The sequence below is a fragment of the Vulpes vulpes genome, chromosome 6 (assembly GCF_048418805.1).
Source record: "Vulpes vulpes isolate BD-2025 chromosome 6, VulVul3, whole genome shotgun sequence".
NCBI lineage: Eukaryota > Metazoa > Chordata > Mammalia > Carnivora > Canidae > Vulpes > Vulpes vulpes.
In genome coordinates this window covers 129,421,626-129,449,060 of record NC_132785.1, presented here as the reverse complement: position 1 = coordinate 129,449,060, position 27,435 = coordinate 129,421,626, and the positions used below count along the sequence as shown (strand labels likewise).

Sequence of the window (27,435 nt, the reverse complement as noted above, 5' to 3'; positions counted from 1 at the left end):
CTATGTCCTGCATGATAAAAACAAAGGTTTAGTCAAAGATATATAGCAATCCACTCTTGGAGTACTGCAGAGACTATTAGCTGTTGGCCAATATCCATGCTCTCTTCTTTCTTAGGCTCTAGAACAGGAACTAGAAGTGGGCAGGGCAACATTCCCCAGTCTCCCTCACTAGGTATGACCACAGAACCAAGCCCTGGCCAAGGAAATGTAAGCAGTGCTGTGTAGCAGTTGGAGGAAGTAAAGGAAGGAGGCACACCCTTCCTGTCCCTTCCTGTCCTAGAATGGGGTCAGGTGACTGCAGCTGGAGCTCGTGGTCCAAAGAAAAGGCTGTGTGTGGTAGAATGTAGAGGCCCAAGTATCCCTAGTGATGCTGCAGCTAAGCAACCTGCCTAGGGCAGCCTACCTCGCTATTTCTCCTATACATTTCTATGACGTTTAAGCCACAGCTTTTGTTCTTTGATACATGCAGCCAAATCAAACCTGAAATGACAAAGTTACCTCTATTTTGGCTCTTTTTAAAATTTAGACATGACTAAATCAGTCATCATTCATAGAACACACAAACTGATCTGTTATTCTAGAAATATCTTCCCTCTAGTTTAGTTAAACCATATATCTCAATGAATTTTCCATTTCTCCAGACTGTCAAGCTCCTGTTCTTATCTGAGGTGACTTCACTTATACCTGTGCCTCACTCAGGCCAAGCTCCAACATTTCCAGTGACTTTCGGATCATGTTTGATTTCTCTTCCACCAGATTACTTTCGTCATCTTTCTTCAAACACTTCAGTGTCTCAAGTAAACTTTGTAAAATGGAATTGTGCTCATTCTTCAGAGCTTCCAGGCCCTGAATCACTTGCTTTGTCTTAGAAATAATTTCATCCTGTGTAAGCTTCTCCAACTTGTCTTCCTTTATATACACCATCGTGGACATGTTGTCATACATTCTAGAATGGAAAAAAGAAAACAAATTAGGTATCTTATCACAGATGTAATTTATTTTACACCTCTAATAAAATACACTGTGTGAAGACTTTTAAATTAACATTTTTATAGGTAAATAATAAATGTGTATGTCTGTGACTTGTTGAAATACTCTATTTCTCTTTTCCCTTTGCAGACCAATTTAATTACTTTTATGCCTTAGGCCTGAATTCTTTTTAATGGAAGAAATGACAGCAGTTGAAATTAATGCCAAAGATTAAAAGCAGCAAAATATTCAAATGGCACTTCTAAAGCACAAAGCCACAGTGAACAAAAGTTCCCTGAATGTTTGCAAGCTTTTACCCCCCCTTAATGAAATGCGGAAGGGACAATAAATTCTTGGTAACATATTTACCAAAGCCTTGAGAAGTGGTCACAGTTGGAAGAAGGAAGAAAACCAGCAAAGGAACATGGGAACAATCAGAGTAGCAGGAGAAGGACTAGGTCCGTCTGAAATACGGTAAGAGAGTGACATGAGCAGGATCATCAGTACTGTAAAGATGCACAGAGGACGAAGGCTAGGCATGCCTATATGATCAGATAAGCCGAGGAGCCATCAAAATTTCATGAAATCATAGTGTCTGGAACTGCCTTTAAAATACCAAAATGAGGTGATCTCTGGGTGGCTCAATGGTTTAGCACCTGCTTTCAGCCCGGGTCATGATTCTGGAGTCCGGGGATCAAGTCCCACGTCGGGCTTCTGCATGGAGCCTGCTTCTCCCTCTGCCTGTGTCTCTGCCCCCTCTCTGTGTGTGTGTGTCTCTCATGAATAAATACATAAAATCTTTTTAAAATAAATAAATAAAAATAAAATACCAAAATGAGGGACACCTGGGTGGCTCAGTGGTTGAGCATCTGCCTTCAGCTCAGGGTGTGATCCTGGGGTCCCAGGATTTTATTAAAAAATAAAAAAAAAATACCAAAATGAGAAGGATGTCTGGATAGCTCAGTGGTTGAGTGTCTGTTTTAGGTTCAGGTCGTGATCCCGGGGTCCTGGATTGAGTCTCGCATTGGGCTCCCCGCAGGTAGCCTCCTGCTCCCTCCTCTGCCTATGTCTCTGCCTCTCTCTGTATCTCTCATGAATAAATAAATAAAATATTTTAAAAATAAAGTAAAATACCATAATGAGAAAGAAAAAAGAGAGGGGCATGTAAAAGTGTCAGCAAATTCACAACTGCTGAAACTAAGCAACAGGTCTTTGTATAACCTCTCTAGGTTTGTGTATGTCTTTATTTTTTTATTTATTTTTTTAAAGATTTTATTTATTTATTCATGAAAGACACAGAGAGAAAAGAAGCTGAGACACAGGCAGAGGGAGAAGCAGGCTCCATGCAGGGAGCCCGACGCTGGACTCGATCCTGGGATTCCAGGATCACGCCCTGGGCCAAAGGCAAGAGCTAAACCACTGAGCCACCCAGGGATTCCCTTGTGTATGTTTTTAAATACCATAATTAAGTTTAAAAAGATAAAGGCCACAGTGAGCATTCAGGTGGCCTCAGGGAACCATCAGGGCACCCTTCAGGGACTGAAGTCAGAGTACATGTCAGGGTGATTTCCTTTAGAGCACTTACTATTACTCAAAATCTGTTTTCATGTATCGTCTTATATTCCCGTGAAGGTAAGTAAGCTCTATCTAAAAGGCAAGGCCTCTATCTTGTACCCCACTAAATCTCAGTCCCCAGGATAGTGCCAGACTCTGGCCAACTGTGTGGTGAAGGCCCAAACTGACAGATGTTCACAAAGGGAAGCAGTGTCCAAACACTGACTACAAGTTCCAGGACTTGGGAGTAAAGGCTCCAAGTAGTCGATAATAAGATAATGTTAGTAACTGCACACGAAGTTTCACGGTGTGTGTGTGTGTGTGTGTGTGTGTGTGTAACAACTAAAGAGTTTTAAAGACTAAATTCCTTTTGAAATTTAGAGGCATTTAGACTTAGACTATTCAAAGAGATCCATCTCTGTACCAAACAAAGCCCAGAAAACAACAAGAGGTACCTGATAGTCTGTATTATCATTAAGTTTGTTAGGTATTTATTCAGTTTATGGCTCCCCAACCCCACTGCAAAACCCAGAAGAGTGGGCACCTCACCGTCTTGTTCAGCCCCATAGTCCCAGCCCGTCACACAGTAAATGCTAAATATATATTTACCGAATGAATGAATAAAACATTTTAGGAGCAGCTTCCAATGAACACATTTCCATAGCATGAGGCTAAAGTGCTAACCTGGGCATGACCTAAGGTTCCTACAAGTGAAGAAGAATCTCCAGAATTGGTGTCCCTACAGAAAGGAGGAGAATCAAAATGAAGGCCTCCCTCTCCACCTTTGGCAGGGATTTCCAAATGATAAAACATTTCGTTCTTTCCTTTCCCCAACTAGAAGATACAAGTGTTTTACTAAAACTCCAAGCTAGGGCGGCCCGGGTGGCTCAGCGGCTGAGCACCTGTCTTCGGCTCAGGTCGTGATCCTGGAGACCTGGGACCTGGGATCAAGTCCCACATCAGGCTCCCTGCATGAAGCCTTCTTCTCCCTCTGCCTGTGTCTCTGCCTCTGTGTGTGTGTGTGTGTGTGTGTGTGTGTCTCATGAGTAAATAAATAAAATCTATAAATCAATCAATCAATCAATCTCCAAGCTAAGGCCTAGAATGCAGGTGGCCAGGGACGTGCAGGCTAACAGAAAATAAGCTAGCCAACAGGTGCACCAAGAGCTAAAGGCACAGTGACAGGAACTGCATGAGGGGAGCATGGAATAGGAGAGGATGGCAGGCAGCTCCTCTAGAGAAGAGAGGTCATCCACATGGGAGACACCAGTCCTGAGGTGAGCCCATCCTATCAAAAAAGCAGATCTCTTCCCGACAGGAGTGTGGAGGGCATTGCCAGCCACGAAAGCAACCAGCACCAGGCCAGGGGTATGAGAGCAGCCACTGCCCCGAGCAGCTGCTTCAAGCACTGTGAGTGAGGCTCGCAGTGACAAGGCTAGGACAGCTGCCCTCTGAAGGCAGGAGACTGCGGGGAGGTTGCAGGGTCCTGGCAGGGAGATGACAGCATGAGCACAGCCCATCAAAGATACACTGCCCTTACTTCCCCAGCCCCCTGCCAGCATCAGTCATGCCTCTCCTTGGAAAAGCAGACACCTAGCCAGCAAATTCTTAGTCTTTTCAAACAATATTAAACTCAGGGGAATGCAAGGGAGAGTCTCTAGACTCTAATAAGAAATGAGAACAACTTCATTACTCAAACCACCTGTTTGGCATGAATGCCGAAGAAGTTACGTCAATGTAAGATTGAATCCTGTCCATTCCTCAAAAAGTTAAAAATAGAACTACCCTATGATCCAGTAATCACACCACTGGGTAAAAAACTTTATTTTTTATTTTTTTCTCCCACCGTCCCTCCCCTCCAGCAACCCGGTTTGTTCTCTATAGTTAAGAATTTCTTATGATTTGTCTCCCTCTCTTATCTCATTTTATTTTCCCCTCCCTTCCCCTATGATCTGGGTTTGTTTCCTAAATTCCACAGAGGAATGAAATCATTAAGTATTTGTCTTTCTCTGACTTATTTCGCTCAGCATAATACCCTTTAGTTCCATCCATGTCAATGCAAATGACAAGATTTTTCTCTTTTGATGGCTGAGTAATATTCCATTATATATACACCACATCTTCTTCATCCATTCATCTGTGGATGGACAACTCGGCTCTTTCCATAGTTTGGCTGTTGTAGACGTTGCTGCTATAAACATTGGGGTGCAGGTGCCCCTTAGGATCATTACATTTGTATCTTTAGGGTAAATACCTGGTAGTATAATTACTGGATCATACAGTTCTATTTTTACCTTTTTGAGGAAACTCCAGACTGTTCTCCAGAGTGGCTACACCAGCTTGCATTCCCACCAACAGTGGAAGAGGGTTCCCCTTTCTCCACACCCTCGCCAGCGCCTATAGTTTCCTGACTTATTAATTTGCTGAGTTGGATCTCCCTCCTTAAACCCCTACCCACTGAAGCAACTTCTTCCCTCTAAAATAAACAAAATATATTTGCTATCTCATCTACAAGGTAACACTTCAAATATTGTATTACAGGCTGAGGGAAATCCAGATCTTCCATTTCCCAAGCTTATACCTCATGCCACCCTCAAGGATTTTAGACATACAAGGTCTCATACAAGGTCTGTGACTCTTCAATCACAGCAGTTTCCATGCCCCTCTATCCAGGTCACCATCAGATAAATACACCTAGGTATGCCACTTCCCCAGAGGGAAACCCACAGCAGCATATAAACGTGTTTATACTGTTCCGTATCTCTCCATTTCTAGACTATACATCTACTCCATTATAACCAAAGGTAGGCTATATTAAAAAATAATCTTAAAAATTATTAATTTTAAAATTTAATTTTTTAACTTTTAAATTATTATTTAAAAATTAAACGTTGGGGGTACGCCTGGGTGGCTCAGCAGCTGAGCGTCTGCCTTCAGCTCAGGGCGTGATCCCAGGATCCCGGATTGAGTCCTGCATCGGGCTCCTTGCGGGGAGCCTGCTTCTCCCTCTGCCTGTATCTCTGCCTCTCTCTTTCTCATGAATAAAATCTTACAAAAAAAAAATTTTTTAATTTATTTATTCATGAGAGACACAGAGAGAGAGAGAGGCAGAGACATAGGCAGAAGGAGAAGCAGGCTCCATGCAGGGTGCCCAAAGGGTGACATAGGCGGAAGGAGAAGCAGGCTCCATGCAGGGTGCTCAACGTGGGACTTGATCCCGGAACTCCAAGATCATGCCCTGAGCTGAAGGCAGGTGCTTAACCACTGAGCCACCCAGGCGTCCCCCAAAAAAATTTTTTAATTTAAGAAAATAAAAAATTAATGTTGGAGGCACCTGAGTGGCTCAGTCAGTTAAGCATCTGCCTTCAGCTCAAGTCGTGATCCCAGGTACTAGGACTGAGTCCCACATGGGGACGGGCCTGCTAAGCAGAGAACCTGCTTCTACCTCTCCCTCTGTCCTTCCTCCTGCTTGTACTCTCTGGCATTCTATCTCTCTGTCAAATTTTTTAAAATGAATGAATGAACCAGCACTAGAACCAATGCATCTGAATCCAAGACCTTTTTATTCCCTCGTCCATTGTGGGACCTTTCAAATCCACTGTTCAACAGGAAAGTTATTATGGCCTATTATGCTGGATATCTCAGATTCAAATCACCCTTAACATAATCTGTCCTTTATGCCAAGACTGAGGGCTTTGGTTTTTTTTAAAGGTATCTCTACACCCAATGTGGGGCTCAAACTCACAACTCCGAGATCAAGAGTTGCATGCTCTTCCAAATGAGCCAGCCAGGTGCCCCAAAGATTTCTCTTAATCTTCCTATTTGACCGTTTGTTTCCTTCGGAGTTAATTATCTTGATTTCATTTCCCTTTTAAGTTGGTGCTAATTCACCTGCATCTCCAGCACTTGTCCCTGGGTTGGTGCAAAGCTCTGTCTTCCCCGCGTTGAACCCTGTGCCCCACAGTCTAACACTGGTGTGTTACAGCAAGTGAAAAACTCAGTCTTGGGGTTCCTGACTGGCTCATTTGGAAAAGCATGTAACTCTTGATCTTGAGGTTGTGAGTTTGAGCCCCACATTGGGTGTAGAGATTACCTAAGCAAACAGAGAGGGATCCCTGGGTGGCGCAGCGGTTTGGCGCCTGCCTTTGGCCCAGGGCGCGATCCTGGAGACCCGGGATCGAGTCCCACGTCAGGCTCCCGGTGCATGGAGCCTGCTTCTCCCTCTGCCTGTGTCTCTGCCTCTCTCTCTCTCTCTCTGTGACTATCATAAATAAATAAATAAATAAATAAATAAATAAATAAATAAATAAATAAATAAATAAATAAATAAATAACAGAGAAATCTTCAGTGTTAACAATCAAATCCTGCTAGAGATAACGGACACTGACAAATTTAGAGTGGACAACTGTGTGCAACGAAAGGTTGGTGCTTTAAAGTGAGAAGTATGACAGCCATGTCCGCTGAGGCATGACAAGGGACCTGCAAGAACTTGAACTGGACAACACAACAGAGAAGCCAGAGGACCCAACCTTCAACCACAACCTGGCATGTAGAACACCAACAGCCAGGCCTACACTTCCTAAGGGGGAGAGGAGAGATGCAACCAGCTCAAAAATAGAAACAGCCTCTCATTCAGTTAAATACTTACTGAGCACCAACTCTATCTATGCCAGACACTATTCAAGGCACAGGAGGTACTCTTTACCAAAAAACTACTTTTTAAGGAAAATTAAAATATTGTGGTGACACAGAATATCCTACATGTTCCCAGGGAGTCAGAGTCAAGTAGACAGAATGAAAACAATCAGAATAACTTCAGACTTCTCAAGGGCAATACTGGAAGCAAAAGGCAATTAAACAACTGCCTCTAAAATTCTGAAGGAAAATTATTCCCAATTTAGAATTCCATAGCTGGTCAAACTCTCCCATCAACCATTGGAATAGGGAAATAAGATTTTTAGACATACAAGGTCTCAAAAACTTCTACCTCCTGCGCATAGGAAGATGCACTCAACCAAAATGATAAGAAGAAAACCTGAGGGCGCCTGGGTGGCTCCATCAGTTAAGCATCTGCTTCTGGCTCAGGTCTTGATTCCGGGGTCCTGGGATTGAGCCCCATGTCGGGCTCCCTGCTGAGCAGGGAGCCTGTCTCCCTCTTCCTCTCCCTGCTTGTGTTGTCTCTCTCCCTCACTCACTCTATCTCAAATAAAAGAAAGAAAGAAAGAAAGAAAGAAAGAAAGAAAGAAAGAAAGAAAGAACCTGAGAAAAAAAAATGAGAAGAAACCACAGACTGCGGGGCACAGGGTTCACTGTAGGAAAGACAGAGCCTGGGATCCCTGGGTGGCGCAGCAGTTTGGCGCCTGCCTTTGGCCCAGGGCGCGATCCAGGAGACCCTGGATCGAATCCCACGTCGGGCTCCCGGTGCATGGAGCCTGCTTCTCCCTCTGCCTGTGTCTCTGCCTCTCTCACTCTCTCTGTGTGACTATCATAAATAAAAAATTAAAAAAAAAAAAGAAAGACAGAGCTTCGCACCAACCCAGGGACAAGTGCTAGATATGCGGGTGAATTAGCAACAACTTAAAAAGGAAATTAAATCAAGATAATTAACTCCTAAGGAAACAGTCAAAGAGGAAAAGTAATAATAGTTTATTACTCAGCTCTGGCATATATACAGCCATAGAGATAAAAACAGTAAAGACTGATCTAAACAAAATTAAAATTCTACTGGAAGGTTATGGAGATGCAAAGGATGCACCTGTGTGGTGAAGAGAAGCAAAGAAACAGGTAGGTCCTAGGGGATCCCTGGGTGGCTCAGAGTTTGGCGCCTGCCTTTGGCCCAGGGCGCGATCCTGGAGTCCTGCTCGAGTCCCGCGTCAGGCTCCCGGCATGGAGCCTGTGTCTCTGCCTCTCTCTCTCTCTTTCTCTATCATAAATAAATAAAATCTTAAAAAAAGAAAGAAAAGAAAAGAAAAGAAAAGAAAAGAAAAGAAAAGAAAAGAAAAGAAAAGAAAAGAAAAGAAAAGAAAAAAGAAAGAGAAAGAAAGAAAGAAAGAAAGAAAGAAAGAAAGAAAGAAAGAAAGAAAGAAAGAAAGAAAGAAAGAGGTAGGTGCTAAGTAACTAGAATTGGAAATCAAACACTGAAAAGTCATCATGGGCACCTGGCGGGGTCAGTAGGTAGAGCATGCAACTCTCAATCTTGGGGTTCTGAGTTTGAGCCCCTTGTTTGGTGTAGAGATTACTTAAAAAAAATAAAGTATTAAAAAAATCAGGCAATATAATAAGCCTGTTACTTAGAAACATTAGAAACTGGTAATTATGGATAAAGTGTAATTTCACTTAGAAGAAATGTCTCTTCTAGGGAGAGGGAAAGGGGGAGCAAGGGAGCATTAAAACCCACATTTACAAAACTATGGCTGTGCAAACTATAGGTGTACAATTGTCATCACATCATACCAAGAGTATATGCACTCCCCCTGACATAACTACTAATGATGCCAGCCTTGACTACCTGGCTGAGGTAGTTCATGCAGGCTTCCCTCCACTACACATCCACTCCCTTCCCATACTTGGTCTTTAAGAAGCAAGTCACAAGGTACAGGCCACACTCAGAACCCTGGGAGAGCTGATCTCCTGAAGAGGGATATAAGGTGTCTGGGGTTATTCTGTAGGGGACAGTGTCTCTTCTCTGCCTCATCCCTCATTTCTTTATTTAATCATTTATGTCAATATGGACTGTGGGTATTTGGGGTTAACAATTTTATTCGTTTGAGAGAAAGCGTGAGCACGAATGGGGGCCAGGAGCAGAGAGAGAGGGAGAAGCAGACTCCCTGCTGAGTGCAGAGCCCAACGTGGGGCTCCAACTCAGGATCAAGATCATGACCCGAGCAGAAGGTAGACATATAACTGACTGAGCCACCCAGGCACCCCTGGATATTTCTTTTATACTTTAAGTTACAGCTAAAGGATACAATTTTTTTTTTAAGTTTTTATTTATTTATTCATGATAGACATAGAGAGAGAGGCAGAGACACAGGCAGAGGGAGAAGCAGGCTCCATGCCAGGAGCCTGACGTGGGACTCGATCCCAGGTCTCCAGGATCGGGCCCTGGGCCAAAGGCAGGTGCTAAACCACTGAGCCACCCAGGGATCCCTAAAGGATACAATTATTAAAAATATTATGCTATTTATATTGTTGCTCAAAGTGTTCCAGCTTGGGCCAGTGAGAGCTCTCTTGATTGGCTCATAAATTAACATTCTCCTATCCCTCTGTTCTTTGAGCACTTCCTTCCTTTCTAGCACTACAACACATTCCAGGCTCATCTTGTATTCTCCCTGCCCCAGCCCTAGAACCAGCTATTTTTAGTTTTAAGATTTTATTTATTTATCCATGAGAGACACAAAGACAGGCAAAAACGTAGGCAGAGGGAGAGGCTCTCCCCTGTGGGGACCCCGGGATCACGCCCTGAGCCAAAGGCAGACATTCAACCTCTGAGCCACCTAGGCGACCCTAGAACCAGCTATTAACTGAAGGAGCCTTGGTTCATTTGATAGTAAAATGGTTTTAGAAACCAAGACTAGGCCCAGTGAGTATCTTCCCTAAACATGCAACCCCAGTCTAACCATGAGCAAAATGCCAGACAAACCCAAATTGCGGACTATTCTACAAACACTGACCAGTACTTCTCAAAACAGTCAAGGTCATAAAAAACAAGGAAAGTCTAAAAAAGTGTCACAGCCCCAGGAAAAATGATGGCTAAATGTAATATGATGTGGCATCCTGTTTGGGGTTCTGTAAAAGAACATTAGGGGAAAACTAGCAAAATCCAATAAAATGAATAGTTTAGTTAAAATTATATACCAATACTAGTTCCTTAATTGTCACAAATGTGCCATAATAACGTGGGGTGTTAACATTAAGAGAAATTGAGTGCAGATATACAGGGACTTTTACTGTCTTTGCAACTTTTCTGTAAACCTAAAGCTATCCTAAGAAGTTTGTCTTTTAAAAATCTACCTATAAAAAATACAAAAAAGTACATATGTAACTTTGATAAAAACCAGAAAAGTGGGCAGCCTGGGTAGCTCAGCAGTTTAGCACCACCTTCAGCCCAGGGCATGATCCTGCAGACCAAGGATCGAGTCCCACATCAGGCTCCCTGAGTCGAGCCTGCTTCTCCCTCTGCCTGTGTCTCTGCCTCTCTGTGTCTCTCACAAATAAATAAATAAAATCTTTAAAAAAAAAAAGTGTAGGTATAATATGGACAGTGAGAATGTACATCTGTGCTTTTTAGTTTCTGGAGCATTTTCCTAAGTGTACTGTCTTACAAGAACAAAACCAAGTATTCAGTTAGTTTAGTGAACCATCGTTCTATCTCCCACTTACCAACGAGGAGACAGACAGTTGAGGACATTTAAGCCCATACTACCCAGAACAGGAACAGATCCCAAGTTCTCTCCACCCTGCTAGGGTGCACCTTTGCTCTCATGGCTGTTGTACTGCTGCGCATGCGTACACACCGCAAACACCCTGTGCTCTGATTGCTCACCCACAATAGAACTGGACTGTCTGGTGTTGCAGGCAAAGGAACTTCTTAAAACCTCAAATATAGAGAAAGGAATTCAAATTCTGCCACAATAAAAATAGACTAACCTAACAGACAAGAATAGAAATACTAAATACACTGAATATTTTATAAAACAAAAATCGGGATGCCTGGGTGGCTCAGAGGTTTCGTTTTTTTTTTTTTTTTTTTTTAAGATTTTATTTATTTATTCATGAGAATACACAGAGAGGAAAGAGAGAGAGAGAGGCAGAGACACAGGCAGAGGGAGAAGCAGGTTCCATGCGGGGAGCCTGATGTGGGACTCGATCCTGGGTCTCCAGGCTGCTCCACCCGGGCTGCTCCTGGCTCAGAGGTTTAGCTCCTGCCTTCGGCTCAGGGCGTGATCCTGGAGACCTGGAATTGAGTCCCATGTTGGGCTCCCTGCTTGGAGCCTGCTTCTCCCTCTGCCTGTGTCTCTGCCTCTCTGTGTCTCTCATGAATAAATAAAATATTTAAAAACAGAAAAATTAAGCCAGAACTGGTTAGACTGTAAATGCACTTTTTAAAGATTATACTAGATCACACATACTGAATTTTTCTCATATCTGATTATCATTTCTCATATAATGCTCTTATTTCCTATCTCTACCACCTTTTCACATATATTCATACTCCCTTTATACTAACGCTGACTACAATGAGATCATACACACACAAGCATCCTAATTAACAAGCAATACAATTTTCAATAATTGACAAATTTTACAAATGTTCCCCCTCTCAAAAATTAACAAAGAGGGGCTAATGGGTGCCCAGTAGGCTGAGGGTCTGACTCTTGATTTCAGGTCAGGTTGTGATTCCAGGATTGAGGGATCAGGCCTATGTGTCCCTCTCCCTCTGCCCTTCCTCCTCCCTGGCTCACGTGCACACACGCTTCTGCTCTCTCAAATAAATGAAATCCTTAAAACAAAAATAATGATAATAATTAACAGAAAGAAAGCAAAGGCCGGAGGAAGAGTGAGCATCATCCTGGTCACTTTACCTCTCCTGGGTTAGCATGTGACATTCTGTCAAGAAGTAAAAGGCCAATATGGTAAAAGTTTTTGAACATATGCACTTAAAAGGGACTGTGTGGAATTAGATTAGTGGTTGTGGTTGCCAGACATACAGAATATACTAAAAAAATTCACCAAACTGTACACTTCCTCTGGGGCGCCTGGGTGGCTCAGTCCATTGAGTGTCTGCCTTCGGCTTGGGTTGTGGTCCCGGGGTCCAGGGATCAAGCCCCACATGGGGCTCCCTTGCTCAGTGAGGAGCCTGCTTCTCCCTCTGCCTGCCGCTCTGCCTGCTTGTGCGTGCTCTCTTGTGCTCTTTCTCTGTCAAATATATAAATGAGATCTTAAAAAAAATTAAAAAATAAATTGGTAACTTGTTACGTGACTTTTTAAAAAAAGATCTTATTTATTTATTCATGAGAGACGGGGGGGGGGGGGGGGGGGGGGGGGGGGAACACAGGCAGAGGGAGAAGCAGGCTCCATGCAGGGAGCCCAATGTGGGACTCGATCCCGGGTCTCCAGGATCATGCCCTGAGCAGAAGGCAGACGCTCAACCGCTGAGCCACTCAGACGTGCCTATGTTATATGACTTACTCTCATTCTTTTAAAAGAATGTGATAGAAAAAACAAGTCTGGATGTGCAGAGTGAAAGACAGCCAAGAGAGAAACCTGAGTTATTCTGACAGTTCTTGGTTATAAAATGAAGTTCCTACAAATACAACAAAGGATAGCCCAAAAAAAGAAAAATAAGATGGGAGAACAGAGAAGTCTTTATTTTGCCAATACTGAGAGCAGAACATCAAACTTGAGATGTTTCCCCAAAATATGTGAGCTGAACCAACCAGTGGGAAATGCAGCCAGCTAGACCCATGGTCTATCTCTCTACATACAAGAATCAGCCCTGATGAGCATTAGGAATGGAGACGGTCCTGACTCTGGGAAAATGAGAAGCAGCCAGAGAGCCACTAATGAAACCATAGCAAACAACTAAAGTTAATACAAGGAAATATTCAGTGCTGTGATCTGAAATTCCACATATGATCTGCAAATTCATATGTGGAAACCTAATCCCCAAGGTGATGGTATTTCCAGGTGGGGCCTTTGGGAGGTGCTTAGGTCATAAGGGTGGAGTCCTAATGAATGGGATCAGTGCTCTTATAAGGGAATCCACAGAGCTCTCCCACCTCTTCTGCCAAGTGCCGCCAGAGAGAAGACAGCCATATACAAACCAAACACAGAACCTTATCAGAAACTGACTCTACCAGCATCATGATCTTGAAATTCCCAGCCTCCAGGACTGTGAGAAATAAATTCCTGCTCTAAGCCCCACTTGTTTTGGTTGAGGAGTGTTGCTTCCCGAGCTTATGTAACAAAGTTAAGGTCCATATTTTAAGCCAAATCTAAAAAGGTTTCCTGGAGGGTCTCAAGCCTTTTCAAAGCATGACATTTTTGGATACAAATACAAATGTTACACTCCTTTGTAGGATTATGATACTGAGTTACTTTATTTTCTAAATAGAACACTGTATTGTAATAGTAAATATATTTTATCCAGCTATACGTTGCCTACTCTTTCCCAAATAAAAACCACTAACTTCTACTCAAGGAAGGATGTGCTCCATCAGGTACCTTCTGACTAGAAACTTCATCTGTGGGCCATAGACTGCCAGAGGCAGCATTAAGACATAATTCCAGGGCTTGCCACAAAGCAGTTCCAGAATAGAAATTTTATCAACTCATTATTTGCTACTTGTACAGTGTATCTCCTCCAATCAAATCTTCCTCAAACCTTGAGCAGCCCGGGTGGCTCAGCGGTTTAGCGCTGCCTTCGACCCAGGGCGTGATCCTGGAGATCCGGAATGGGAGTCCCATGTTGGGCTCCCTGCATGGAGTCTGCTTCTCCCTCTGCCTGTCTCTCTCTCTGTGTGTCTCTCATGAATAAATAAATAAAACCTTTAAAAAAAAAAAAAAAAAAAAAAAAAAACTTCCTCAAACCTAATCAACCTAATGTAATCCTTTTATCTTCTCTTCCAAACGTAAATCATAAGAATAAATTGAGTAAATGAATCATGCTGGCCTAAAAATCACAAAAACCCATAAAGTGTATGCAACTGGTGAATCGCTAAATTCTACCCCTGAAAATAATAATACAGTATATGTTAACTAAATTAAATTTAAATAAAGAATTTTTTTTTTAAAAAAGGCGTATCTCTCAGCAGATGCCAGCAAAGAATGCCAGATGCCTTTCTTCATATGTTCTTGGAACTTAAACCCAAAGAAAAATGAAAAGGAAGAGCAGAAAAACCTGAATTGAGTATGACTGAGAAAAACCTTGATGTGACTTCATATAAGTTTGGTGGTAGAGCAATAAATTTATACTTTTCACACACACACAAAAACGGTAAGTGTAAAAAAAAAAAAATGGTAAGTGTTTTAATATTAAAGACTCCAGGGCAGCCCTGGTGGCGCAGCAGTTTGGCGCCACCTGCAGCCCAGGGCGTGATCCTGGAGACCCTCGATGGAGTCCCTCTGCATGGAGCCTGCTTCTCCCTCTACCTGTGTCTCTGCCTCTCTCTGTCTCTATGAATAAATAAATAAAATCTTAAAAAAAAAAAAAAAAAAAAGAGGGATCCCTGGGTGGCGCAGCGGTTCGGCGCCTGCCTTTGGCCCAGGGCGCGATCCTGGAGACCCGGGATCGAATCCCACATCGGGCTCCCGGTGCATGGAGCCTGCTTCTCCCTCTGCCTGTGTCTCTGCCTCTCTCTCTCTCTCTCTCTGTGACTATCATAAATAAAAAAAAAAAAAAAAAAAAAAAAGACTCCAGGGGACACCTGGGTGGCTCAGCAATTGAGCATCTGCCTTTGGCTTGGGCATGATCCCGGTTTGGGGGATCGGGGACCCCCCCATTTGGGCTCCCTGCGGGGGGTCTGCTTCTCCCTCTGCCTGTGTCTCTGATTCTGTGTCTCTCATGAATAAATACATAGATCTTTAAAAAAAAAAAAAAAAAAAAAAAAAACTCCCTAACTACAGCATCTATTCTGAATCCGTTTCCATACCAGAACTATAGCCCACTGGATAAAACAAAAGCTTCATTTGCCTCTTAGATGAATCTATCATGGATGACCTTGCAGAATTAGAGAAATGGAGGCAGTCAAGACTCCCTGGGTTCTTTCCCCACAGCCATGCTCAGGTCAAATGCAGTTCTGCTCTGAAAACCTCCTCCTCTATGTACGCGGATCTTCTCACTCCACAATAACCTAACCACCCTCCTACATGAAGCGTGCATATATGCCAAGAGAGCATCTGCTTTGCTTGTCAATGGTCAATGACCACGCTGCATCTAAGGAAAGAGTTTTATAAGGCCACCTCCCCCAACAGCTAGTCAGGTGCCTAGCCCCCTGCCAGGTAGGACTCCTGGCCACAGCCAGACAGTGCACTAGGTCATTCAATCTGCCATGGGACCAAAGGCCCATAGGCCCATCTCTTCAGATGCAAATTTTAAGCATGACAAACTACAAGGAAGGGCACTACGCAGAAATATAGGAGAACATGCTTTTTCCTAAATCAAGAATGAGTAAGCCCAAATGATGCAGATGTCTCTATTATAAGTCTTTGGTTGAGCAAACAAAAAGGAAAAACAGCTTCATCGGACAGTGTGACTAAGAGATTACAAAACAGGGTGTTATGGGAGTGTGTGGCAAAAAAAATATGGAGTATTCATTACGTAGTTAAAAAACACCACTTTCATTTCAAAATGAAAAACAAATATAACATTAAATTTATTTAACTCTAAACTGCCCTCTCTGTCTCTCATGAATAAATAAAAAATCTTTAAAAAAAATGAGAGACACAGAGGGAGAGAGGGGGAGGGGGGAGAGAGAGAGAGAGGGAAAGCGGGGGAGGGGGAGGCAGAGACACAGGCAGAGAGAGAAGCAGGCTCCATGCAGGGAGCCCAACATGGGACTCGATCCCAATCCCGAGTCTCCAGGATCAGGCCCTGGGCTGAAGGCGGAGCTAAACTGCTGAGCCAACTGGGCTGCCAGAAACAACAAGTTTTTAAGAGGTGCCTGGCTGATTCAGTTGGTGGAGCATGACTTTTTTTTTTTTAAGATTTATTTTGAGAGAGAGAGAGAGCAAACATGGAAGGGTAGGGGGAGGATCTCAAGCGGACTCCCCACTGAGCACAAATCCTGATACAGGGCTCCATCTTACCACCCTGAGATCATGATCTGAATGGAAATCAAGAGTCAGACACTTAGCCGACCCAGCCACCCAAACATCCTGAGCACAAGACTTGATCTTGGGGATGGGAGCTCCCACACTGGCTGTAGAGATTAATTAAAAATAAAAATTTTGGGGCACCTGGGTGGCTCAGTCAGTTGAGCATGCTACTTTGGCTCAGGTCAAGATCTCAGGGTCCTGGGATCAAGCCCCACTTCTGGCTCCTTGCTCAGCAGAGAGTCTGCTTCTCCCTCTGCCCCTCCCCAGCTAATGCATACCCATTTGCTCTCTCTCTCTGTCTCAAATAAATAAAATCTTGAAAAAAAATAAAATCTTAAAAATATAAAATCTTGGGCAGCCCGGGTGGCTCAGCAGTTTAGTGCTGCCTTCGGCCCAGGGCATGATCCTGGAGTCCCAGGATCAAGTCCCACGTCGGGCTCCCTGCATGGAGCCTGCTTCTCCCTCTGCCTGTGTCTATGCCTCTCTCTGTTTCTCATGAATAAATAAATAAATAAAATCTTTAAAATATATATATATATAAAAAATCTTTTAAACATATATATACACACAAACTACACACACACACGCATATATATATATATATATATATATATATATATATATATATATATATATATAATATTATAAGGCTCAGTTAGGAATCAGCCTTCGGCTCAGGTCATGATCCCAGAGCTAGGATGGAGCCCCACATCTGGCTCTCTGCTCAGTGGGGAGCCTGCTTCTCCCTCTGCTGGCTGCTGTCCCTGCTTGTGCTCGCTCTCTGTCAAATAAATGGATAAAATCTTTAAAAACTAGGGCACAGGGGTGGCTCAGTGGTTGAGCATCTGCCTTTGGCTCAGGTTGTGATCCCAATGTCCTGTTATCGACTCTCACATCAGGGTCCCCACAGGAGCCTGGTTCTCCCTCTGCCTATGTCTCTGCCTCTCGCTCTGTGTCTCATGAATAAATAATTTTTTTTAAATCTTTAAAAATAATAAATAAAGGCAGCCCAGGTGGCTCAGCAGTTTAGTGTCGCCTTCAGTCCAGGGTGTGATCCTGGAGACCCGGGATTGACTCCCAGGTCGGGGCTCCCTGCATGGAGCCTGCTTCTCCCTCTGCCTGTGTCTCTGCCTCTCTCTCTCTCTCTCTCTTTCTGTCTCTCATGAAAAAATAAGTAAAATCTTTAAAAAATAACAAATAGGGGATCCCTGGGTGGCTCAGCGGTTTGGTGCCTGCCTTCGGCCCAGGGCGTGATCCTGAAGACCTCGGATCAAGTCCCACGTCCGGTTCCCAGCGTGGAGCCTGATTCTCCCTCTGTGTCTCTACCTCTCTCTCTCTCTGTCTCTCATGAATAAATAAAATATTTTTAAAAATAAAAATAACAAATAAAAATAACAAATAACAAAAACAGACAAAATAGAAAGCAGGAACCATAAAAAATTGATAAAGTAGAATTCATCAAAATTTTAAATTACTAAAAAAAAATTTTAATTACTGATTATTAAAAAGGCACAACCAAAAAAGATATATTTTAAGCCCTAGAGCTGGGACTTGGGCGGCTCAGTGGTTGAGCATCTACCTTTGGCTCAGGGTGTGATCCTGGGATCCAGGATCAAGTCCCACACTGGGCTCCCTGCGTGGGGCCTGGTTCTCCCTCTGCCTGTGTCTCTGCCTCTCTGTCTCTCTCATGAATAAATAAATAAAATCTTAAAAAAAAAAAAAAAAACAGTTAAGGCCTAGACCGGGAAAAAATATTTACAACATGTGTACCTGGCAAAAAGACACGTACTCAAATACATAAGGAATTTCTATACCCAATAATAAAAAGACAACCTGACTTTCTAAACAGGTAAAAGATTTTTTTTTTAATTTTTATTTATTTATGATAGTCACACACACAGAGAGAGAGAGAGAGGCAGAGACACAGGCAGAGGGAGAAGCAGGCTCCATGCACCGGGAGCCTGACGTGGGATTCGATCCCGGGATCACGCCCCGGGCCAAAGGCAGGCGCTAAACCGCTGCGCCACCCAGGGATCCCGAGGTAAAAGATTTAACAAACACTTCACAAAAGCAATATACACAAAAGGCCAATAAGCATGTGAATAAGTGCTCATTATTAGTCATCAGGGAAATGCTCAGGAAACCCATTCGACAAGATGCCACTATACATCCACCAGAATGTGAAGAAGAAAAGAAAGAATACCAAATGCCAGAGAGGATATGGAATAACCAGAAGAAAGAACACACATTGCTAGTCCAAGAGTAAAATGTACAAGCACTCTGGGTTGTTTCTTTTTTTAAAGATTTATTTATTCACGAGAGACACACAGAGAGAAGCAGAGAGAGAAGCAGAGATACAGGCAGAGAGGGAGAAGCAGGCTTTATGCAGGGAGCCTGATGCAAGACTCCATCCCAGGACTCCAGGACCACGCCCTGGGCCGAAGGCAGGCGCTAAACCACTGAGCAACCCAGGGATCCCCTGGGTTGTTTCTTTAAAAGTTAATGATATATTAACTCAGTGTGGAGCCTGCTTGAGATTCTCTCTCCCTCTCTGCTTGCTACTTCTCATAAACAAACACAAACAAGCAAATAAATGTTAATGCTACATCCACATTATGGGCAATCCCACTTCTGGGTATTTATCCAGAAGAAATGAAGATGTATTCCCACATGGTCTCCCACAAAAATGAGTACCCCTGCCCCCAATGTGCTTCAAGAAGAAAATGGCTTGACTGTATAGGTCCCACAATAGAACACCACTCAGGAACAGAAAGGAACCAACCACTGACATAGCAACATGTATGAATTTCAAAAATATTATGCTGAAACTGGATGCAAGGATGCCTAGGCAGCTCTGTCCATGAAACATATGCCTACAGCTCCTGGGATCAAGTCCGGCATCAGGCTCCCTGCTCAGTGGGGAGTCTGCTTCAGCTTCTCCCTCTCACTCTCCCTAACAAATAATATCTTAAAAAAAAAAACAAGCTGGATGCAAAAAATATATACTGTATAACCTCATTTATATGAAATTCTAGAATAGGAAGAACTACCCTGTGGTTATAAAAATCAGATCACTGCTGCGGGGGCAGGTGGTGAGAGGGGTGATGGATGACTGGCAAGGGGCAGGAGGGAATTTTCTGGGCCGTATCTTGGTATATAGTCATCAAAATAGAATGAATAATATATTTAAAACCTTGGCATTTCAATGTATATAAATTGTATCTCAATTTCCTTTAAAAAAGCAGAATTTGAGGGATGCCTGGGTGGCTTAGTGGTTAAGCATCTACCTTCGGCCCAGCGCGTAATCCTGGGGCCCCAGGATGGAGTCCCACATCCGGCTCCCTGCAGGAAGTCTGCTTCCCCCTCTGCCTCTGTCTCTGCCTCTCATGAATAAATAAGTAAATTCTAAAAAATAAAAAAGAATTTGCTAACATTAATTTGTACATATTCAGAAATCATAACTCCCAACATTAAGTGAAAGATGGTTAGGAATGGTTTTGTTCTGAGAACACATTAAAACTAGGATGTGGTAAGCAGACATTTCATCCCCCTCAAGATTCCTGGCCCCTGGTGCAAACACATCTCCCAGTTAATCAAGTCCCTCTAAATACTGCTATAAAGAGATTTCTTGGGCAGCCTGGGTGGCTCAGCAGTTTAGCACCGCTTTCGGTCCAGGAAGTGATCCTGGAGACCTGGGATCGAGTGTCCCACGTCGGGTTCCCTCTATGGAGCCTGTTTCTCCCTCTGCCTGAGTCTCTGTTTCTCTGTGTCTCTCATGAATAAATAAAATCTTAAAAAAAAAAAAAGAGAGATTTCTTGCCATAGATGTAATTAAGGTCCCAAATCACTTAGCCTTAAGATAGAGAGATTATCTTGGTGTGCCTGACCTAATTACATGCCTTCTTTATTTATTTTTTAAGATTTTTTTTTTTTTAAGATCTTATTTTTAGGTACTCTCTATACTCAACGTGGGACTTGAACTCATGACCCTGAGAACAAAAATCTCATGCTCTTCTGACTGAGCCAGCCAGGAATTTGTCTCTCTCATGAATAAATAAACAAAATCTAAAAAAAAAAAAAAAAAAAAAAAAAAAACCACTTAAAAAAAAGAAAGTAGGGGATCCCTGGGTGGCTCAGCAGTTTAGTGCCTGCCTTCGGCCCAGGGCGTGATCCTGGAGACCTGGGATCGAGTCCCGCATCAAGCACCCTGCATGGAGCCTGCTTCTCCCTCTGCCTGTGTCTCTGCCTCACTCTCTGTGTCTCTCATGAATAAATAAAATCTTTAAAATATATAAAATATATATTTTTTTAAAAGTAGAATCTAATACAAATTCATACTACAAAAGCTTTAGAACTTAATAGTTCAGCTAAAAAGAAAAGAAATTATGGATGACCCTTGAGGACAATATGCTAAATCACAAAAAGACAGTCACAAAAAGACATGCTATACTCTTGGTCTTGGGCTTGTAAGTTCAAGCCCCAGTCGGGTGTAGAGATTACTAAAAAAAATTAACTTAAAAAGAAAAAAAAAAAAAGGTACCTGGGTGGCTCCATGGTTGAGCATCTGCCTTCACCTCACGGTGTGATCCCGGGGTCCTGGGATCGAATCCCATCTCAGGCTCCCTGGAGGGAGCCTGTTTCTCTCTCCACCTGTGTCTCTGCCTCTGTGTCTCTCATGAATAAACAAATAAAATATTTTAAAAATAAAAGACAGGGACACCTGGGTGGCTCAGTGGTTGAGCGTCTGCCTTTGGCTCAGGGACTGATTCTGGAGTCCTGAGATCGAGTCCCACATCGGGTGCCCTGCATGGAGCCTGCTTCTCCCTCTGCCTGTGTCTCTGCCCCACCCCCTCTCTTTGTCTCTCATGAATAAAGCAATCAATCAATCAATAAATAAATAAATAATAAAAGACAAATGCTATGTGATTCTACTTATAAGCAGTACCTCAAGTAGACAAATTCACTGAATCAGAAAGTAGAATTATGTTTGGGGGGAGGAGGGTGGGGATGGGAAGTTGTTACTTAATGGACACATAGTTTCAGTTTTGCAAGATGAAAAAGTTCTAGAGATCTGTTGCACAACAGTGTAAATATACTTAATTTGTTTTTTTACCACAATTGTAAAAAGAACAGAAATTAACATTTTCTGTTACACAATAATACAAATTCTTTTTTAAACAAGCAAAATAAGTAAATTTAAGAAAAAAACATTTCTATGGATTCACAGAAATCATAGAAATGAAGGCTCAAGCAGCTTTTACTAATCACCCTCTCTATGCCAGACTCTGCAAACACAAATACTACGATGACAATGTGGTGCCTGAGACAGTACACATTAGACAGCAACCCCAAGGAGTCACCATGGCCACAGTGCATCACCTGGGCTTCTGAAAGAACTGGCCAAGGACTTCCCAGATGAAGGCAACTGGAGCTTAGCATCATTGGGATTCCTGACAGCAAGGTGGTTCAAAGTTTGAAATGTGCATACAAAAATACCTGAATTAGAAGCCTGACTTCACAGCTGTGTACCTCTCTGGCTCAAATAACTTGCCCTCTCTGACCTCAGTTTTGCCCACAGTAGAATGGGAAAGGATTATAGCACCAATTTTATCTGATTTGGTGTTAACTTCACTGTCATCGTAGTGGTTGAGTGAGCTTCAGAGAGGCTGTGGACATATATTTCCACATTATGCAATCAGTCAGGGAACAACCCAAGGTTTAAACTGAGGTAACTGGGATACTTTAGAAAAAAGGAAATAAATGTCTACATTACATATGAACTTAACTCAGCTTAAAATTCTTGTCCTATTGATATTCACCTACTTGTTTTATCAAGCATGAACATACTAAACATATTTAACACCACAGATCCTAATTGCTTTCATCTGCCTTCAAAAATTAGTTAAAACTGGGACACCCTGGGTGACTCAGTGGTTGAGCATCTGCCTTCGGCTCAGGGCGTGATCCCGGGGTCCTGGGATCAAGTCCCATGTTAGGCTCCCCACAGGGAGCCTGCTTCTCCTTCTGCCTGTGTCTCTGCCACTCTCCCTGTTTCTCATGAATAAATAAAATCTTTTTTAAAAATTAGTTAAAACATAATACTGTAATAACTTTGTATGTTGACAAATATTAACTATACTTCTCACAGTGAGCTTTTGGTAATGTCTATAACCGTTGAATTACACTGTTGTACACCTGAAACTAATATAATTCTGTAAGTCAACTATATTTCAACTAAAATAAGTACTTTTTTTTTTAAAGATTTCATTTATTCATGAGAGACAGAGAGAGAGAGAGGGAGAGTCACAGGCAGAGGGAGAAGCAGACTCCATGCAGGGAGCCGACTCGATCCCAGGACTCCAGGATCACGCCCTGGGCCAAAGGCAGATGCTCAACCTCTGAGCCACCCGGGCGTCCCCAATAAGTACATTTTTAAAAATAGTTATGACACAACTAAATTCTGATTTCATTTTGACAGAAGAGTATATTATCCATCCGAGAGGCTTCAGGGCAGAGAGACGAAAGGGTGTTAAGTGAAAGAGACAGACAAGGGGGAAGAGGGGACAACAGTGAAGAAGAAGAGCAGACAAGCAGGCTCAGGATGAGCCTAAGGCACACCAGGTGTGCCTAAGTGAGGGCCAGAGTAGAAAGATGAGGGAAAGCTATGGGTGCAGAGTGGTTTTAGGACACAAGCCAAAACTTAGCAGAGGAGTGACATGATCCAACCTATGTTCTAGCAGCTTGCTCTAGCTACCAACACTGCCACTCCATCTCTTCCAGACTGCAGCCCTACCCTTACCCTGGCCCAGTCACTCCCAGGTCAGGGCCACTTTAGAAGCCATCTCTAGCCCATCTGTATCACTGTTCCTATTGCCGCGGCCCGAAGTCAGATCTCAGTTCACTTGGAACTACTGGCTTCCCACCAATCACGTGCCATACTACCTATGCTTTCTAAAGTGTCACCTCACTGTTAAGAATCCTCTGTCTTGCCTTCCTTACCTGATCTTCCCTTTCCACTCTCATCCTTCCCAACGTTAGTACCCTTTACGGCAGCACCACTTAAGAGCTTGTATCCTCTAAAATGACTATTATCAATCCCACCCCTGGCATTTGACTAATTGTACTTTTCTTCAGGTCTCATATCCAGAATCACCTTTCCAGGGCATTCAGCACAACATTTAACCTAATCTGCCATACCCGTCGATTTCCTGTTCCCTCACCAGACAATGAGCTCCTAGAGGCCAGAGACTATTTATTTACTTACTTAGAAAGATTTTATTTATTTATTCATGAGAGACAGAGAGAGAGAGGCAGAGACACAGGCAGAGGGAGAAGCAGGTTCCATGCAGAAGCCTGATGTGGGACTCAGTCCCAGGACCATGCCCTGAGACAAAGGCAGACGTTCAACTGCTGAGCCACCCAGGCATCCCAACAACTGTTTTTTATGCCTATTTTCCCAACAACTTAGCACAGCACCTGCCATTCAGTTGGTTCTAGATAGACATTTAAGGTCATGCTTTCACCATTTAATATGCTAATCATTTTTATTCTATGCCCTGAAATTTGACATGTAAAACCTGCCTGTACTTCAGTTTAAGATATTACTGATCACTTCTTTGTTACATAAAATTCTGGTTTATCATATTCCACTTATGTTTCCATGTTACATGAATCCTACAAATTAACCAATCTTTGGTGTTTATATTCCCATATGGAAAGCTACACATTGGCTTATCTTCAACATTATGAAATATGCTTAACGATATATAATTTGGCAGGGGGTGCGGGGCACCTGGGTGGCTCAGCGGTTAAGCATCTCTGGCTCAGGGTGTGATCCCAGGGTCCTGGGGGGAGCCTGCTTCCCCCTCTGCCTATGTCTCTGCTTCTCTGTCTCTCATGCATGCATGAATGAATGAATGAGAATTCATAATTTTTAAATGTATAATTTTATTTTTTTAAGATTTTTTTTATTTACTTATTCATAGAGACAGAGAGAGAGGCAGAGACACAGGCAGAGACACAGGCAGAGGAAGAAGCAGGCATCATACAGAGAGCCTGACGTGGGACTCGATCCAGGGCCTCCATGATCCTCCAGGATCATGCCCTGGGCTGCAGGCGGCGCTAAACCGCTGTGCCACCGGGGCTGCCCTAAATGTCTAATTTTAAATAACTACAGTTAAGTTTTCATTTTAAAGTACTTAAGAGAAAAAAATAAATACTTACGATACTATGTGCTCCTCCCCAGTGGTATTTTTTCTCATCCTTCCTAGCAGTAGTGTCCTGACTCCCATGCAGGTCTTTCTACCCTTATTTGCATTGTTTAGTGTTTTTAGAAGGTAGTACGAAGCAAAGTGCACGAGCCAGGTCACAGACAAGTTACCACCCTGGGTCCTCCACCCCCCTCAGTAACACCACAGGGCTGCCAGACTCCACTGCAACATGATGTTGCATTCTCTGATGACTTGGGGAAACTGGCTCTTAGGAGTGCCCAGCTTCCCACATGCAGTTTCCCCACTATCTAAAGTTTTTAATATTTAGTATCATTGTATTCCTACAGATGCTTAGGAAACAGAACAATGAATCAAAATTTCCCACCCTCGCTAAGGCTTGTTGCCAATCCCTAAAAGAGGCAAATCCAGGACAGGTAATAAGATGATGAGACTTAAGAACATCGTCCCAATTTCCTAATGGGTTTTTGACTCAACTACTACCATGTATTTTGAGCTTAACGACTCTGATCAATAGCTTAGTCATGCTGTATCTAAAAAAGCTTAGAATTTAACGCAAAGAATCAAAGAACCGCCCTTTAATATACCAGTTTAAATAGCGAACCTCAAATTTTGTTGTCCTCACACTTTTTTTTTGTTTTTTTTAATTCATGAGACACACACAGAGAGAGAGGCAGAGACACAGGGAGGGGGAGAAGCAGGCTCCACGCCGGGAAACCGACGCGGGGCCAATCCCAGGACCCCGGGGTCACGCCCCGAGCTGAAAGCAGATGCTCAACCACTGAGCCCCCCCGCCAGGCGTCCCTGTCCTCACACTTTAAAAACGGTTTTTTGCAAGGACTCCTTATGAAACGCCTACCGTAAATTCTGAATGTGTTGTTTAAATAACCAAACAATAAGCAACAATTCTAGCACAAAAAAAAAAAAAAAAACCACCACCTGCCTCTGCACACCTTACGCCCTGAAACCACCCAATCCGCCAGGCACTAATACTACACTTTCAAGGCTTTAAAGGTCTCGGGAGTCGAGAGGGCACCGCATTTGACAACCGCGTCGGGGCGGCTTCAAGTTTGGGAGCAGGAGCGACGCCAGCGCAGGTGGACGCGGAGGATGAGCGGGCTCGCGTCCCGCGGTCCAGGGGCAGGGGCGGCCGAGCAGGCGCCGCGGGGCCGGCCTCCCGGGGGGCCCCGGCAGCCCCCGCCCGCGAGCACGACAGCGCGGCCGCCCAGGGCGGTGCCCCGGGAGAGGGCGGGGGCCGGAAGGAAGAGGGAGGATTCGGACAAAGCCCGGCCGGCCGCCCCCCGGCCGCGTTCCCGGGAGCGCCCCCGCCCCCGCCGCTCGGGGTCCGCAGCTGTTCCGCGAGCTGCCGCCCCCCCCCCCCCCGCAGCGCAGCGCAGCCCGGGGACGCGCGGAGGGGACCGTCCGCGGGGCGCCGCCGGGGATGCGGGCGGGGGCGCGGCGCCAAGGGCCGGACGAGGGGGCGCCACAAGTGCCCGGGGAGGGGGGGCCGCGGCGGGGGACGGCGGCCGCTCACCGTGCTGCTCCCGCGGGGCCGCGCGCTCGCTGTCAGCACCGGGAGGGCGCGGGCGCGTGCGCGGAGCCGGGCTGCGCGGGGCCCGCTGCCTCGATGCCTCAGGCGCGGCGCCGCGGTCACGAGCGAGGGGCGCCGGCGCGGCCGCCCCGCAGCATCCTCGGCCGCCCGCGAGCGCTGTCCCCCGCGGCTCCTCCCTGCAGCCGCCGCCCTGCGCCCGTCGGCTCCTGCTCCGCTCCGGCTCCGCCGCGCCCGCCGCCGAAAATGGCGTCTCGGCGTCCCTCCCCCGGCTCGGGGCTCCCGCCCCACAATGCCCCGCGCGGCCGTGACGTCACCGCCCGCCGCCGGGGGGCGGGGCGCGGCGGGGCGCGGCGGGCGCGGCCGGGAAACCGAGGCCCGGCGCGGAGAGGAGGCTCGCGGGCGTGCGGGAGGGGGCGCTGGGGCGGGGCGCGGCCGCCTGGGACCCCCGCGCCGGCCCCGCGCGCCTGCTCGCCCGCCTCAGCGCGCCGAGCCCCGTCCCCGCGCGTCTCGGGCGCGCGTTGCCCTCTCCCTGGAAGCCGCCAGGAGGGCTGTCAGCAGCCTGTCCACGGCGGGGCCGGGGGCGAGGCCACGCAGCAGCCGTCCGGGCCTTCTCCGGGGACACCCAGTCTCTGATCGCGACCCTGACCTTCCCCGTCCCGTTACGCCCTCGCCCCAGGGTCCTCGAGAATCCGAGCTCAGCGGGAGTTGCAGGCCTCGCTCGGAACTGCAGCGCCAGGGCTGGGCGAGGGCAGAGATGCCGTCCCTGCGGCCGCACGCACCCCCTCCCCGTGGCAGCCGTGCCACGACCTCCAGCCCCCGCCTGAAGGGCAGTACTTCCAGGTCAGGGAGCGCTCCTGGGCCTCAGCCTGCTGCACCGCCAGCTCTGCAGGCCTGACTCAGCAGCCAGCCCGGAGGACGCATGCTGATTCAGGGGGCAATGCTCAGCTTTCTCTGCCTGCCACCGGCCGGGAGAACCCCCCACCCCCCACCTCCCCACCACCTGGAGCCTGCAGACATCCCAAGAGCCCGGCCCTGGGGCACTGGTGACCGGGAGGCGTCCCTCCACCCACCCACCCCCCATCTGCTTTTGAATTGCTCAGCTCTTCAGATAGATCAACCCAGCACCAGCAGCCGGTTTAACCCTAGAATTACACAGTCAGTGGGGGAGTAAATGCTCCTCGATTTTCACAGGGAGGTCCAATTACTTTACTTTTTTTTTTTTAATTATTATTATTTATTTGACAGAGAGAGAGAGAGCACAAGCAGGGGGAGCAGCAGAGGGTGAGGGAGAAGCAGGCTCCCTGCCAAGTAAG

The 27,435-nt window shown here is 45.2% G+C and overlaps 1 protein-coding gene across 50 annotated transcripts in view; it reads right to left on the bottom strand.

Annotated features, from left to right (window-relative positions):
* KLC1 (kinesin light chain 1) overlaps window positions 1–27,043 on the bottom strand; it is a 68,289-nt gene extending 41,246 nt beyond the window's left edge. For 9 of the 50 annotated variants that reach the window (XM_026012657.2, XM_072762426.1, XM_026012662.2 and 6 more), the window contains exon 1: window positions 685–946. In XM_026012657.2, coding sequence (XP_025868442.1) covers window positions 685–945 — 261 coding nt within the window. In that variant the 5' untranslated portion in view covers window position 946. Of the gene's footprint in view, window positions 1–684; window positions 947–1,338; window positions 1,434–12,256; window positions 12,443–19,629; window positions 19,748–26,104; window positions 26,423–26,768 lie in introns of those variants that run through there. The other 41 variants (XM_072762436.1, XM_072762447.1, XM_072762466.1 and 38 more) reach the window with 23 other exon arrangements.
* Between the last annotated feature and the right edge of the window lie 392 nt (window positions 27,044–27,435).